Source organism: Haliotis rubra, unplaced genomic scaffold (genome assembly GCF_003918875.1).
Source record: "Haliotis rubra isolate DU_JTF1 unplaced genomic scaffold, ASM391887v1 Scf451, whole genome shotgun sequence".
Classification (NCBI taxonomy): Eukaryota; Metazoa; Mollusca; class Gastropoda; order Lepetellida; family Haliotidae; genus Haliotis; species Haliotis rubra.
In genome coordinates this window covers 497,681-514,837 of record NW_025767137.1, presented here as the reverse complement: position 1 = coordinate 514,837, position 17,157 = coordinate 497,681, and the positions used below count along the sequence as shown (strand labels likewise).

The window sequence follows — 17,157 nt, the reverse complement described above, 5'->3', positions numbered from 1 at the left end:
GTTTGATTTTAGATTAAACTTTGGAACAATGTTGTATCGAGGAGGAATCTTATTTGTTGTTTTGTAACATGGAGAAGATTGAAAAAATGATAGCATGTTTGTTTTTTTATTAATGCATTGATTTTCCAAGGCCATGCATGATGCGGGGAAATCTGGTGTCGGTATTTTGAAGTGATTGAAAGCCAATTTCGGTCCTTATGTTTCAATAGGAAATGTGTTGTGGAGCCATGGCATGGAGGGCGTGGGATCTCGGCCACATGTTTGATGCTTGACATTTCAGAGTTGCAATGAGCAAGTTGAAATTTCAATCAATGTCAGAGGTAAAAGAAGTATGCAGTTTTCAGTGGTTTTAAAATTTAGTTTCAAGGGGGATGATGTCTGAAAATTTTAATCAAGTAAGCTTAGATTTTATTCAGTTCGTAGAAATGTAGTGCAGACTTTAGAAACATGAGCAGGATCCGGGGGTCTTATACTATTCATAGCAGTATTATAAGGGATTGGTTAAATATGGGCCCAGGGATTAATCTAGAACTGCTATGGTTAAAGCGTTTGATGTGTCCCAGTCCACCAAGCTGTGAATGGGTACCTGTAAGGATGGGAAAGCCACATTAACTTGGTGCGTCTAGTGGCTGCAAGAGTTGTATGCTCCCAAGGGAGCTGAGATTGATAATGTGATGTGATGTTTGAGATTGACATCCAATGATCGATGGTAAAACAAAGCTCCTTTGAGCAGCTGTGCTGGATATTAGCATAATTGTAATATTAGTTGGTCAGGCTTACTAACTAGGTGTTTGCATTTGATCCCAAGAGATGCTCATGATGTCAATCACTTGATTGTTTGGTCCAGACATGTTTATTTACAGACCACCGTTATACAGCTGAAAAATGCTGAGTGTAGCATTTAATAAACAACAGATTTGACAAACAAATAATATACAGTGATCTGACTGAACACCCTAAAATGTTTGGAATCCTAAATTTTAACTCACTATAAATATTGCAACCTCTGCAATGGGACAGCAATAATGGGTTGATTACCCAGTGAATTATAGTTGCAAACTATTATATTAAATACTGTTGGCCCATTCATCCTCATACTTTGTTTTGGTTCTGATGTCGCCATCTCCAACTCTCTTGTCACTTACTTCACACAAACTTTATCTTGCTCAGGAATGTGATTTGATTGGCTGACTGGAATTGGCATCATGCCAGTTGGATCATCGCATAGCTATGGCAACAATGGGTAGTTTTCATAATAGAATGGAGATTACACTGGATAGTCATGAAGATTGTGTCCCAGGAAGTATATCAAACTGGGACCTTCAGCTGGACAAACAAATGCTTATATCTTTAGGCCAATATTGACAGTGGAATTCTCATTCAGAATCTTGCTATTCTGACATGACAATGTACCTCGACTATTGGGGTCATTGATCTTTCTGCCACCAGACAGAATCACAAATGACACGCTGGTGTGATATTCCAGAACTGTTCCTACAAGTAGCCTCAGACCTTGAATCCCATACCCAATAGTGTGCAGCTCCACATACCTGTAACTCAATAAGTCTTCCATTGTGCCTGTGTAAGGTGTACCTCAAGGCCTACAGTGTCCACACATGTGTTACTGAAACATACAGCTATCAATGGAGTGTGGTATATATGATGTTATCCTATACATGGACAGGTACTGTGTGTGGTAGGTGAACTGTGAGTCAGTTTACTGGATGTCGGGTGTCTAGTGGAGTGTGTCTGTGGATATATTGTATGCTGTCACACTCTACTTTCACCATCTGTCAACATTGCACTGAAGAGCTTTGTAATGGGAGAAGATGAGGTGACATGGTTTGTTGTTTTGAGTTGAGTACTGCTTGGAAGTGTCATGAAGTAGATAGGGGAAGTCAGAAACTGGGCTTCCTTGAGAACATGTCCAGGTTAATAACAGTTAATAACTCAGTAATAACAAATTTTGAATTGGAAACTGCAAAAATACATCATTGAGTGAAGAAGGCTGGAGTGACTGAAGGAGGGCAAGAATGAGAAAAGGAAGGTGGGAATGAGTGCAGGCTGGATTGAAAGGAGGATAAGGAGTGAAGGCCGGAGTGAGTGAAGGCCGGAGTGAGTGAAGGAGGGTGAGAATGAATGGAGGGTGGGGGTGATTAAAGGAGGGTAGGAAAGAGTGAACGAGACTGTTGAAGTTATTAAAGGAGGGTAGGAGTGAGTGAAAGAAGGTGTGAGTGAAGGAGGGTGGAAGTGAGTGAAGGAGGGTGTGAAGGAGGGTGGAAGTGAGTGAAGGAGGGTGTGAAGGAGGGTGGAAGTGAGTGAAAAACGGTAGGAGTGAGTGAAGGAGGTGGAAGCGAGTGAAGGAAGGAATGAGAGTGAAAAAGGGTACGAGTGAGTGAAGGAGGGTGGGAGTGAGTGAAGGAAGGAATGAAAGTGAAAAAGGGTAGGAATGAGTGCAGGAAGGTGGGAGTGAGTGAAGGAAGGTGAGAGGGAGCAAGTTGAGAACAGTATTTCAGTTACATCACAGTGATACCCCACTTTGTCTTTGATTCCTAGCTCCCCACTTTGTCTTTGATTCCTAGCTGCAAACATTGGACAGTGGCCAATTAGGCACCTCAGAGTACAAGGACACCATGGAAGCATCCACACTAAGTATGTTTTTAAATCCCCTTTAACAGGGTACAGCGCCATTGTAGATTCTTTGACAGTGTTGATAGGATTAGGTATAAAGGAAAGAACCTGATTTCAGTGAAAGTGATACAAGTATACAGGCGGGCTTATGTCATTGTTTATGTTCATGGTTAAAGGCTCAGTAATGGTTTTGTGTTTCAAGAAGGGTAAACATTGTTTATGTTCTAATTCCTGTGCTCTAATGTGGAGTATTCATAGCTTCACTTAAATGTTAAGAGGCTTGGAAATGGCGGTGTGCTTCCTGAATGCATTGTTTATGCGCTAATTCCTGTGTTCTCAGAGCCTTAGAGAAGTTTGAAAATGTAGGTGTTCAGATGTGTGTGACAGCTGTGTTTGTGCTGGGAGGGGGATGAGTATAGGCAGCTGGAGCTGACAAGGTGATGAGTATAGGCAACTGGAGCTGACAAGGTGATGAGTATAGGCAGCTGGAGCTGGGAGGGCTGGAGCTGACAAGGTGATGAGTATAAGCTGATGAGTATAGGCAGCTGGAGCTGGGAGGGTGATGAGATAGGCAGCTGGAGCTGAAAAGGTGATGAGTATAGGCAGCTGGAGCTGAAAAGGTGATGAGTATAGGCAGCTGGAGCTGGGAAGGTGATGAGTATAGGCAGCTGGAGCTGGGAGGGTGATGAGTATAGGCAGCTGGAGCTGTGAAGGTGATGAGTATAGGCAGCTGGAGCTGGGAGGGTGATGAGTATAGGCAGCTGGAGCTGACAAGGTGATGAGTATAGGCAACTGGAGCTGACAAGGTGATGAGTATAGGCTGCTGGAGCTGTGAAGGTGATGAGTATAGGCAGCTGGAGCTGGGAGGGTGATGAGTATAGGCAGCTGGAGCTGTGAAGGTGATGAGTATAGGCAGCTGGAGCTGGGAAGGTGATGAGTATATGCAGCTGGAGCTGACAAGGTGATGAGTATAGGCAACTGGAGCTGACAAGGTGATGAGTATAGGCTGCTGGAGCTGTGAAGGTGATGAGTATAGGCAGCTGGAGCTGGGAGGGTGATGAGTATAGGCAGCTGGAGCTGTGAAGGTGATGAGTATAGGCAGCTGGAGCTGGGAGGGTGATGAGTATAGGCAGCTGGAGCTGGGAGGGCTGGAGCTGAGGTGATGAGTATATAGGCAGCTGGAGCTGGGAGGGTGATGAGTATAGGCAGCTGGAGCTGTGAAGGTGATGAGTATAGGCAGCTGGAGCTGGGAGGGTGATGAGTATAGGCAGCTGGAGCTGGGAGGGTGATGAGTATAGGCAGCTGGAGCTGGGAGGGTGATGAGTATAGGCAGCTGGAGCTGGGAGGGGGATGAGTATAGGCAGCTGGAGCTAACAAGGTGATGAGTATAGGCAGCTGGAGCTGGGAGGGGGATGAGTATAGGCAGCTGGAGCTAGGAGAGGGATGAGTATAAGGCCTAAAAAAAAATGTTGTGGTTCCGATTACCTGACCGACCCTTGAATTTTTGTGCCAACCCTATATATTTTTTAAGCAGACTGAATAAAATAAGCTTTCAGATACCATTGCATTTTCCCGGCGCCGACAGGTATCGGTCATTCTGATAGAGAAAGTCGATATGATGGCCGCAAGCTTGATTAAATAAACAGTTACACATTGATAAATGTGTTATTAGTTTGTACTTTCCTTCTAAAAAATGTGTACCTACCCTAAAAAAAGGGGGAAAGGAATTCCTACCTACCTACCCTAAATTTTAGGGGAAGAGGTGTAATCGAACCACAACATTTTTTTTTGTTTGGCCTGAGAAGGGGATAGGCAGCTGGAGCTTGGGAGGGGATGAGAGTATAGGGCAGCTGGAGCTGTGGAGCTGAGAAGGTGGATGAGTATAGGCAGCTGGAGCTGAAAGGGGATGAGTATAGGTCTACAGCTGAGCTGAGAAGGGATGATGAGGGCAGAAAAGGGATAGTATGGTCTACTGTAGCTGAGTGAAAGCAATGGACTGAATTGGGATGGTTGTTTGATAAAATGTACGCTCAGGGGTCTGCAAGTGACACTTGGGTCAAGTGACCAAGCAAGTGGGAAAATGGGGGCCAGGTATCAGAAAGAAAGGGTCAAAGGGGTCGCTTAGCTCAGGAATGCAGGGTCACTTGGTTGCTCTTCAGTGAGCTGGTCCCCCAGGTGTTCTGAAACACCAATTATTTCTCTGTGTTTCTTCACTGGCTTACATATGCAGTAGGACACCCAGTATTTGTTCAGTATGCATGTCATCTTTGAAGAACAGTCCATGGGCTTATATCGGAATGAGTATGCAGACTGTATGTTAGTGGGAACAGTGAGAAGCCTAGTGGTGTGGTCATGCTCGACATGCCAGTCAGCTGACTCACTGACGGAACCAATACCTGGTGTATGTATTCTAGTGCTGCAGCTGTACACTCTCCAGTCAGTACTGATAGATACCTGGTATCTGCGACCACACAGTGGGAACATAGGCCTATAATGTAGGGCTCAGGGACTTAAAGTATCTCTGAATTTGTCGCTGGGTGAAAAGTAAAGTACAGGTCTGTGTTGAGGAGGCTGAATTTGTCGCTGGGTGAAAAGTAAAGTACAGGTCTGTGTTGAGGAGGCTGTTTTCTATGAGAACTAGTTGCCAGTCTTGCTCTTAAAGATTCCTGTGTGGTGGGATAGCCTAGTGGTTAAAGTGTTCGCTCGTCATGCCGAAGACCCAGGTTCGATTCCCCACATGGGTACAATGTGTGAAGCCCATTTCTGGTGTCCCCTGCCATGATATTGTTGGAATATTGCTAAAGGTGGCGTAAAACGCAACTCACTCTTAAAGTTTCCCTTTCACAGAGGCATATATTTTGATAAGGGCACTTGTATTTGATTTTACAATGTTTCCAATGTAGGCTACCTTAGGTTTATAGAAAGTTTACTGAAGAAAGTTTTGGGGTAATTAGGTCTTTAGCATTGCAGGGAGGGATAGGCAGAGGGGAAAATAATGCAGTTCATGGACTGTGAGAGACTATCACAATATGGACGAGTACATTTTACGAATACTTAACAGATAAAACATTGTCAAGAAAGTAAAACTCACAGCAGTATCATACCTGTGATCATCTGATTGACCGTAACCTAAACAACATATAAATGAAGCAATTACCATGGAGTAAGGGTACCCTAATGTACTGGGTTTCAGGGAGGGGTAATACTGATGTGTATCGAAGTGTGCCTTCATTTCCGTGGAGAAAGGGTACGTGATAGTATTTTTCCAAGAGGGGTGATCTTGCCATGTATCTGAGAGTGGTTTCATTTTCTTCCATTCGATCTTGTTATAACATGCCATTAAATTTATGTTTAATTGAAGGTGGGGAAAGAGGTATGCCTGGTTTTCTGATGTGTCAGGGGGCTTGTTTATCGATCAAACTGTTTAGATTTCTTGTTATCCAAGTCTTTAATGAGAAAAGTCAGACGTTTCTGTTTGACAAATGTTACATTTAAACAATGTTTGGAACAACATTTGACAAACTTGTTAGCGGAATGGATGATAGTGCGCTAGATCTGTGGGACGATTTTGTCGTGATCTCGGTGGTTGGGAAATTGATAGAAACACGCCCCTTGAGGCTGTGTCAATTAATCTATAGTGATGGGGACTGATTGGTACTAGTTCACATGGACTGGGAGAAGGAGAGGGGACCATTTCTTGTCTGAGAGATGCTAATACTGAGTGTGTGGCCCTATTGAGATGGGATGAGCATTGATATCCTGGTTTACCCTCTGTAGACCTTGGGCAATAATGAGGCTGTTCTGTAGGTGGGCTGATCATTCAGTTGAAGAACAAGAAAGTTTGATTATCTGTACATTTCTGTCTTTGTTTTGTTTGAAAGAAAATGTTGTATTTAATGGCGATCCATTTTATTTATAAGTCAAAGATTTAGGTGTCTGTAATTATATGTACTGTTTAATAATTTTGGACTCTCAATTCTATAAATTTATCATTTTAGCTAAAAAAAATAGATGATTGAGAGGTTCCTTGATTCAAATCCAACATGAGGAGACCTGAGAAAGACAAGGGTTCCCCATGTATTTGTACACTGCAGCCCATCTCTCTGTCCACTAGTTTTTGTCTTGATGGGTTTTAGAAGGGCCTTCTCTGAAATTTGATTTTCTCCTTTAATATTGAGGGAAGAGAACAATGTTGATGAATAAATGTACAATGTAATATATGACCCCATATTTTTTAACATGTTCAAATAATGCTTCAAGTATATGTATTCACAGACAAGTGATAAGATTGACACATTTTTATTATGCTTTAAGAAAAATAAGTTTCGACTTGCTGCAATTCCCAGTTCTTTCAAACTTAATGGTGTATATCAAGGATTCAGTCAATAATGAACTTCCAGGTGTAGATCGGATATGGGCAGCAGACCATGGCGCAAAAGGATGTTTATACTCAGGGCAAAATAGTCCCCCCAGTGCATGTAGGTACGTTTTCTCAATCTCCTCTTCTGATAGACTAACCTGTCTCCTCTGTGTTATTGAATATTATTTGTATTCTTGTGGAAAAGTATTCACCCTTGAAGTTGAACTAGTGCTGTTTTATTATGGGTCTGAAGCAGCATAATCATTTTGATAATAGGAATTGTCACATTGGTCATTCATGAAGATCGGTTTTATTTTCCTTTTAGAATAGTTCCATTACATAGCCTCACTGAAGAAGGTAGCTGCCTCTTTAGTCTAGTGGATTGAGCTCCAGGACTGTGACCAGTTTCCTGGTTGTGTCAAACGAAAATACCTTGAAGTTAGTGACATACTCAATGGTGTACTGGGTAGATCATTTGCAAGGTGATGAAAGGTTTGTGGCTTGATCCGTGACATGAAAGCTCTTGTCACCTCATCAGAAGGTAAAGAATAATATAATGTTATCTGAATATGTTCATATTCAAGTGAGTTCAGCTGACAGAGAGGCAGAGCCCAGTTTACTGAGATACAGGCAGGTTACAACATCCATTTTCTTATGAAGGGCTGATGTAGTAGAATGGGATTAAAGCATTCTGTTGTCATGCATGGTTTGATGCCCGACGTTTATACAATATGAGATGATTTCTGGAATCCCCTTCTTTTATGATACAGCTGGAACACTGCCGCATAATAACAAGTTCTCTCACTCACTCACCCACTCACTCACTGACCGACCTACACACCCATGTACCCACTCACTCACTCACTCACTCACTCATTCACACACACTCACTCACTCACTCACTCACTCACTCACTCACTCACTCACTCACTCACTCACTCACTCACTCACTCACTCACCCACCCACCTCACCCACCCACTCACTCACTCACTTACCCACCCACCCACCCACCCACTCACTCACTTACCCGTCCACTCACAAGCACACATGAATGATCCATAATCATTCTGACCACCAAGCATGACCAGATTGAAATACTGACCACTTATTGGATCAGTGGTTCCAGACCTCCATGCCCAGCTTGGTGTGAGGGACAATCACTCCTGACATTGTGGTCTTCACATGTGTTCCCTACCAGGACACCATCCACCACCCTTCATTATTACCTGCCCTAGAGCTCATGGAATCCTTGGAATCCTTCTGAATGTCAATATTGTCGTATTCATCTTACAAAATGTTATTCAGCGTGATGCTTCCAAGCCACTGACTTCAGTGAAAATAATTTGTGTTTAATTCAGAGGAACATTATATGATCCAAGGATATTCTAATGTCTAATATTCAGTATAGTCGATCAGGTAATGATGCCATCTTTATATCCAGTGATTTTCATACTTTGTTCTTTATAGCTAGGTAACTAGGTGATGACTTGTTATTCAAGAAAAAACCTGACATTGGCCAGTTGTTTGTTGAACAATAAAACACTACATGGGTATTAAACCATTGGTTACAATCCTTACAAATATTTACCTGTATTTCAGTGATGATGACTTCCTGGTTACAATTTAAACTCGGCCATGTTGAAAATATAAATTTTATGAACATGAGGTTAAGTTGAATAATCTTCTCACATAAAAGCATTAAGATATCAGCTTATATATTTTATGGTAAAATTTGAAAAAAAAATGATGGCACGACAGAAACTAAGTTATTGAGAAATAAGACTATCCGTGTTCTTCATTATTCTTTGTGATTTATCATGTATCTATGTAATATATATTAAATGGGTAGTGGGTAGCTTAATGGTTAAATCATTCACCAGGCATGTCATGGGCCTAGGTTCGATTCCCCACATGGGTATAATGTGTGAAGCCCATTTCTGGTGTCCCCCGCTGTGATATTGCTGGAATATTGCTAAAAGCAGCGTGAAACTAAACTCACTCTCACTATACATTTAAAAAAATATAAATATGTTTACATTTCTATAACATGTATTACAAAGAATTCCTCAAATGTAGAATCATTTCTCACTCGGAGGTCGTACAGTAAGTTAGGAAGTTACATGAAATGGCAGCTGGAGATGCTATTTATATACCCTTGAAGTGTTAGAGAAACCGCACAACAAAAATGATTAGCTAAAAAGCAACAACTTTTATTCCTGTTGATCCACACAGATTGTGAAACAGAAGGCTTCCAGTGTTGACGTAACCATGGCTACTGGTGCTCGTGTAGGTTTACCTGAGGCGATACTTCTGGGAATATAGGATATGCTGTTGGCTAGTGAACACCTCCCCCAGTCCACTGGGAACTCCTCGCGAGGTGTAATTCATCTTGTTTGTCACACACACACATATATTTATACACATATGGCCTGAATATTTGCCACTATAGCTGGACAGGGTCAGGTGAAGTTGGATAAAAAAATAGGTGATTCACAGACTTTGCCCCCCTTAAATCTGGATATTTCAAAACTTTGGTTGGCTTCATATTTGTTTTGAGATTAGGATGATGTATTTATATGAAGATTTATCAAGGATGATATCTTTGAGTTTATACCAGGAAGATGTTTGTTTGCAAAATGTATATGATTGGTTTGAAGGATTTTGATGGAAACAAATGTTATTTTGACATTTACCATTACCAAAAACGACATTCTTCATTTCCAAATTGGAAACAAATCTTTTGATACCATGGATGACAGTCAATCAGAAACCGAAAATATCCTAGAAAACTACCATATTTCAAAGCCTGGTATGATCATAAATTTGTGAACGTACATAGTTCCTGTGAGGAGAAGACTTGTCCTGGAAAATGTATTTTTAAAGACCAATCAGCAGGACTAGTTGAAACATTTATAACACAAGTTTCTTATATTTGGGATTACACTTTCTCAGATAAGTACACATTCTAGTACTTTTGTTGGGTTGAGTCCCATGCGGGATTCGAACCCACACTCTCAGTCAGGCACCAAATCGACAGCACACAAAGTCAGCAATCTAACCCACTCAGCCACAGTAATAGAAACATTGTTCAACTAGTTCTCAGTTTGTAGCTAGCTGTTGCAGATGTAAAATCTGTCTATCCTGTTAACTTCAATATTTGCTGATTCCTGTTAGTGAAATATGCAATGAAAAGCTTGACCTGTCTGGTGAAAGATATGTTTCTTCACTGCTGTTGTGTTATAGTTTCTTAGATCTCTAGACATCTATTTGGGTCTGGGGACTTTCGGTAAGTCTAATGTGATAACTGATGAGGCTAATGTCAGGAGTTAATGGACACTAGCATGGTTTTAAGCATCCTTGAGCTGCGGACATGAATAATTTAATCTGGAGGTGGTAGAACTTGTTTACTTTTTCTCATAGTTGATGTTTTTAACCAGAATTTTAAAGATTGATAACTTGTTAAGAATTATTTTATATTATTATCTATAAGCCCTCAAATGTTACTTGTCAGTGAGGACAACCAGCATTGGATTTTTGCTTGTCCTAAGCACAGTTTGGTATTCTCGGACTAGTGGACTATTGTGAATTCAAAGCCTGCTTGATTTCTGAGTATTAGTGGGCTAAAGTGGGGGTTCGGTTAATGTGCATGATCTGGATTATTGTGTCATCAGTGTATGAAATAAGCCAAAAATCCAGCCAAACATCAGGGCTGGTAACTTCAAAATGTAAATGGATTTACCAGACCAAATATGGTGAATTTACTCAGATGTATGGAACATCTAAAACTTTTACCAGACCATTTGGCTGTAAATTTAGACCACCCGTCAGAAATCTAAACTGTTTCGGGCGGTTGGACGAGCCTTAGTTCATACACTGGTGACATGCATGTTACTGTAGGATGGGGTGGATCATAGCCATTGTTGTCAGAAATCTAGACCGTTTGGGGCGGTTGGAAGAGCCTTATGATTTCATACACTGGTGTCATGCATGTTACTGTAGAATGGGGTGGATCATGGCCATTGTTGTCAAAGATTATTTGTGCTGGAGGGAGACTTAGTTTACACTGGTGTCATCTTGTTACTGTGAAGTTCATAATTGTTTAACAAATCTATGAATGGACAAGCCAGTTATAGCTTGGAGTCATGCATTACTGTAGAATGGGGTGGATGGCCATTCATCTGTGCTGAGGGAGGATATCTTGTTAATGAAGTCTCATTTTCCTTATGATTGATGTCAGCATCTATGTGGTCACTTCATCTTTCAGGACAGTGGGGTAGCCTAGTGGTTATAGTGTTCACCCATCACCCAAAGACCCGGGTTCGATTCCCCACATGGGTACAATGTGTGAAGCCCATTTCTGGTGTCCCCTGCCATAATATTGCTGGAATATTACTAAAAGCATATAGAAATTTGATTTGTGATTTGCTAAAGAACTTCCACAATGACTTGCTTACAACCTCAATGAAGGTGTTCTCAGAAAACTATGAGGAAATATGCCTTATTGGAGTGGAGAGATACTGTATTGGACTAAAAGATCACATTATAATGAAACTGTTTATTTGATACTTGCCAGTAATTACTTTTGCAATTGGTACTTGAGGGAGTTCCATGTTCTGTCCAACTCTTGAGAGGAAATGAAATGTCACAGGAAATAAAGACATTTAAATGGATAAGGGATATTTGTTAACATCACAAGCCATGTTGAGTGCTATATGATGTTGACAGGTTATAGGTAAACTGGGTAAACGTGGTTTTATATAGCAGCAAAGTCAATACGTATTATTGGCGTTCAGTGATAGCCTAATGGTTAAAGTGTTTGCTTGTCACAGCGTTACAAGCCCAGGTTCAATTCCTGACCTGTACAGCATGTGAAGCCCATTCCTCTTGTCCTTCACTATGGTATTGCTGGAATATTGCTGAAAGCAGTTAAAAAACCCACCAACAAACCTACCTAAAAGTGAAAGCAACTAGGAAAGGCTTATGTTTCGGTTCTGTTTGTTCTGTGACATTTAATAAAAATGAGATTCCTAGTACACTGATTCTGCAGAGAAATGTCAATGACCGTTGATCAAAACAGTAATTTTCCTTTGACATTATAGGAATTATATCATGTCCTATAGATGAACCTTGTGTGAAAGGAACGGCATCTCCTTTAAAAGCCATAACTATCAGCTACTGAATTGTCATGCCCATTTTGATTAGATACAATGTGTATTGAACTATAAACTATCCATTTATTGTAAAACATGTACCGATGAAAAGAAATAAAGGTATAAAAGAAAACATGAATTTTAATTAAATCAAATCAAAATAAAAGAATGAATTAATCTTGAAAGCAATTATTTGACTGAAATTTTAAGCCTGGAAGGTATGGTGAAAAAGAATCACCTCTTCACCTCCCTCCCAAATGAACATAACACCTGTTCTGCTAAGATATTTTTGAGTCTACACTCCGGTGAAGATCAGTTCCAGTAGGTAATTCTGAGTGAACACGCATCAGCTCATGCATGATACACGATGAATTCCTCCGAGGCTGAATGAAGATTTTCCCAAACAGCACCTACTGCACTGACTATATAGTCGTGACCTAATTAAAGCAGGCGATGGAGTGTAAAGGCTGGTACTTCTGATACGTTATGATAACATCATCACGCATGTCCCTCCTTCAAACAACACCATCAACAAACCGGCAGCTCGTTTCATCAACATGTCAGACGGCCTGTGTAATCATCCTCACAGATACAACCACTTCCTCTGGAGGAATGTGCTTTATTAATGATCGTGGTTATGTCGGATTATTATCCGAGTGGCTTACTGATCTGTAATGGTTTGTTATACATCACTGGGCTCTGTGCCAATTCACAAGATGCTGATAATTGTAGCGGGCTCTCCGCATGATCATATTAAATACACTGCTCAACTGGCCAGTGCTTTGTACACCCCAATATTGATCTGTTGTAGGAATGGCAAATATTTTTCTGCTTTTGTTTGCCTAACTGACATAACTCCTGGCTTACATTATTAAGGGCAGATAGTTGTTGAAACTCGTATAATGGCACAGTTTTGTGTTTGTTCATGGGGAATCAACTCTGTTATATTGTGAAGCAGCATCAGACACTGGTACCGAATATCAGCCATTATCTCCTGATACAGTTTAGCAAGTATCTCACTGATCACCAAAAATATGCTCAAGATGCACATTTATTAAAATATGATTTTTTTTAAGATGGGGATCATTGTCTAGAATATCAGCATATAGGTATGGATAGTCTGTTTCACAGTTGCTGAACCATATTATTTTCCTTTCCACCAAGCCCTTCCTTTCAAAGCTTACTAAGCCTTAGAATAAATAATAATACAAGCAAGTGTGAATTCTCCACAAATTCTGAATCTCAAATCTCACTGCCAAAACGAAATATTTTCAGTCTTTGAAAGAGTAATCGCGTATAAAAAAGCATATTTGATCAGTTTTGTATATGTTAAAGAACACAAAGGTGGTCGTGTGGTTAATGTGCTTACTTGTCAGACACTGTAACATGGTTTTATTCCCTGTTAAATTTTACTCCACCTGGTAACTGATCCTCAAATGGTTTTTGGTGTTTAACACTGGAAGTTGTTCAAACTATATATTCCACTGATGGGCAAGCATATCATGTAAAATATGTTACATGAAATCTTTGCAGAAATGACTTGGAGATTAACATGTTTATAGGACTGCGTGTAGAAATCAGTGTGATACAGAAGTGTTTTTTCAATTTGCATTAAGTCAAAAGCAATGATGAAGTTGGACAGTGTGAAACCTGAATATTAGTTAATTTCCATCTTTGTTCTGTGACTTTTTTGGTTGTTGAGTGTTTACTCCATGTTCAAAAACAGTCTGTGCTAGAAACTTTTGAGTCCACAAGCTCCAACATGGCTGTTCACTTGGTACCATTTTGAATTGGTGTTAGTGTAAATGTATGGACTGTTATTAACTCAGTTTACAAGACAGACCAGAATATACAAGACTCACACTTTGTACTACTGTTTAAAGTTACACGTTGTGGTAGTATTTCAGATGTATTATGACAACATCATCGATAGAGCCTTGGTCAGACAATCCAGTGGTTGATATTATGAACAACAAAGCTTTCAATTTATCTCTAGACACTATTATTAAATGCAATCCAGAGGCCCAGATAAGCTGCGTATACGGGTAAAATATGCATAGAAAATTTCAAATTACGCATTGAAAAATAATTGTTGCGTACCAATTAAAAATGTTAGATAAGCAAAAAGTTTAAAACAAATGCTTACAGATTATATTTATAAAAAATTGCTTGCGTACTGAAAAAGACATCGGTTGCTATCAAGTTGTACTGTTAGTATAGGACAAGTGTTGTACTCTCAGTATAGGATGAGTGATTTTTTTATGAAATCATTTCCATTATATTTAAGTTGGTTTTGATTAGGTATGACATAAGGCAGAACATACCTGCTTGGTAAACTTACTCAATGACATAATACTTAGGTGAGTAAAATGACTGAAATATGCACATATTTGAAAGCAGTGGGTAACGGAAAATGAAATACCCACTCAACATTCAAAATACCCACTCCAGAAAAATACAGTGGGTACAGTACCCACATAAGCTAAATCTTATCTGGAGCTCTGCAATCAATTGACAAGCCACAGATCGATGGGACCTATTCTAGCCGGCAGTCCCACAGACCCAGTGTTTTTAGTATTTTGTTATATTTTGCTTTGAGGAACAGGGAAACCGGAAACATTTTGTTCTTGAAAAACAATTAGGTATTGACATTACGGAATACATGGCTAGTTTGTGATAAACAAAGTGTTTACGTCTTACATTGTGTCTAGCCTGTGTACTCTGTGTGAACCTACTCGTTTTATCTTTATAAACTGTTTAAAACATCACTTACATGAACTAATAGTAAAGAGAAACTGAAATTGAAAGAGGGAATGAGTTATTATTATTATTTGTATTTCACCATAAATCACATGTCAGAGCAGGAAATAATAAAAAATGCATTGTTACAGTGACCTGGCAACATTTGATCTGATTATTCATTTGAGAGTGGTTAAGTATAAGTGTACTCTGTACTCGAGAAGCCTATTTATATTAATGTCATGACCAGACAAACCAGTGGTTGATATCGTGAGCTATGACCCAAGCTTGATTATTTCCTGCATCAATATATGGCAGGACTATTGCTGACTGTTGTATAATGCAACATTCACTCACAAGTGTATCCACCGCCTCCGTGGTGTAGTGGTTAGAGCGTCCGCCCGGGAGAGCGGAAGGTCGTGGGTTCAATCCCCGACCGCGTCATACCAAAAGATGTTAAAATGTGGTACTTGTTGGTCCCTGCCTGTCGCTCGGCATTAATGGGTACAACAAGGACTGGTCGGCTCGGAGTCAGTATAATGTGTCTGAGTGGGGTATTCATGGTTCACTGCGGCATGGTATCTCAGTGGGCTTGCACTATAAAACCAGCTTGCATGCACGTTGTCATATGAGCAAAATATTCTCAAGCACGACGTAAAACCCAATTTCACCTCACCTCACCTCACAAGTGTATCATTGATGCATTTGTTCAGTTCTAAGGCTCTGTGCTAAGACTCTCCTGTTGTGTTTCAGTTTTACTTACAAGACACTAAGAGCAGCAATGGCACCTTCATCAACAACCAGAGGCTGTGTAAGGGAGGGGAAGAGTCGCCCGCCAGGGAAATCTTTTCCGGGGATCTCATACAGTTCGGGGGTTGAGGTCATGGAAAACAACCGGAGAGGAGAGAAAAGTATGTATACATTTGCATTGAACATTGCTGTGTTGTAATTAAAATTTTCAGTCATTGAGCAAGTTTATGTCGTTTTACTGAGTTGCGTCCCTTTGATGTGAGTTTGAATCCCAAATTTGCCCCAATTTTTTAATTTTTTTATCCTGATATGTGAGCATGGTTAATGCCGTACCTTTGCTTGTGGGTTTCTTCAAAGTGGTAGCAGTCTATGACTTGTTTAATGTGTGGCTTTTGTCTGAGATGACATGTTGTAGAGCTGGATAATGTTCTTTACGGTACTTTACACTCGTTGCAAATGACAGGAACCGTTGTGAGCTGGTAAATGACGATATCCAGATAATCATGATATATTTACTTGGTGCTGTGTGAGTCGGTTAGGGTGATTTTATAGGAGCTTCCTTTCCTAGCTGCATAGTGAAAATTGTGCATGTTTATCCAACAGTATAATGGATGGATGGTCAGGGCTGTGGTCAAAGGGAAATAACTCTAACATTAAACTTCAGCTCAGTACTGGCAGTGCCATATCACTTGTTTAGGTGTGACAGCTCAGCGGTTTGTTTACCTGTTTGACAATTGTTCTTGTGTATATTTGCTGTGTGGTTTGTAAGAAAGACAAAATATAATATATCTGGCATTCTTACTTAAGATGACACTCTGTGATATAAATGAAATACTGTTCCAAGAGGCAACAGTAAACTGGCTCACAAACTCTTAAAGTTTTGTGAAAGTCAAATCACTATATCAGTCAGAAACTAGGGTCTAAAGTCTGAATCGATTAACATTCTCTTTGTTCTTGAGACGCTAATGAAAATCCAAATAATACCATCACAATCTACTGAAAATGATGCGAAGAGTTATACTTTGGCTTGAGAGTCTGGGGCACAGATTGTTATACCTCTAATATGCCTTTTTACCTTTTCATATAAACTGTGTGTAAATCACCCCTGCTTCAGATTAGGTGTTTGATCCGTATGTTTCCCCTGTCTGGCTTTGTCATTTCTCAAGCTTGACAGTGTGTGACATCATTATGACATTTACTGCAGTGCCATAGTTATAATTGTACAAGGTATTATGAAGTAATACACAGGTAGATTTTACAGTGAAGATGTGGGTTACAATTGGTCCTCAGCAATCCATGCCTGTTGTAAAGAGGCGATTAACTTTTTGACTAGCTTGACACTTGTCATCGTATCCCAATTGTGTAGATCGATGCTCATGATGTTGATCACTGGATTATCTGATCCAGACTGGATATTTACAGACCATATTGAAATATTGCTGAGCGTGCCGTTAAACCACCAAACCAAACCAAGTTTCAGATGATACTTATTCTAAAGCTTCTCCTGACCACAGGTGGTTTGGTAC

General features: G+C 40.2%; 1 protein-coding gene across 1 annotated transcript in view; it reads left to right on the top strand.

Moving 5' to 3' along the window:
- LOC124289917 (sarcolemmal membrane-associated protein-like) overlaps positions 1–17,157 on the top strand; it is a 96,545-nt gene that overhangs the window by 24,222 nt on the left and 55,166 nt on the right. The window contains 2 exon segments of the mRNA XM_046726588.1: positions 15,635–15,751; positions 15,753–15,792. Of these exon segments, the coding sequence (XP_046582544.1) occupies positions 15,635–15,751; positions 15,753–15,792 (157 nt within the window).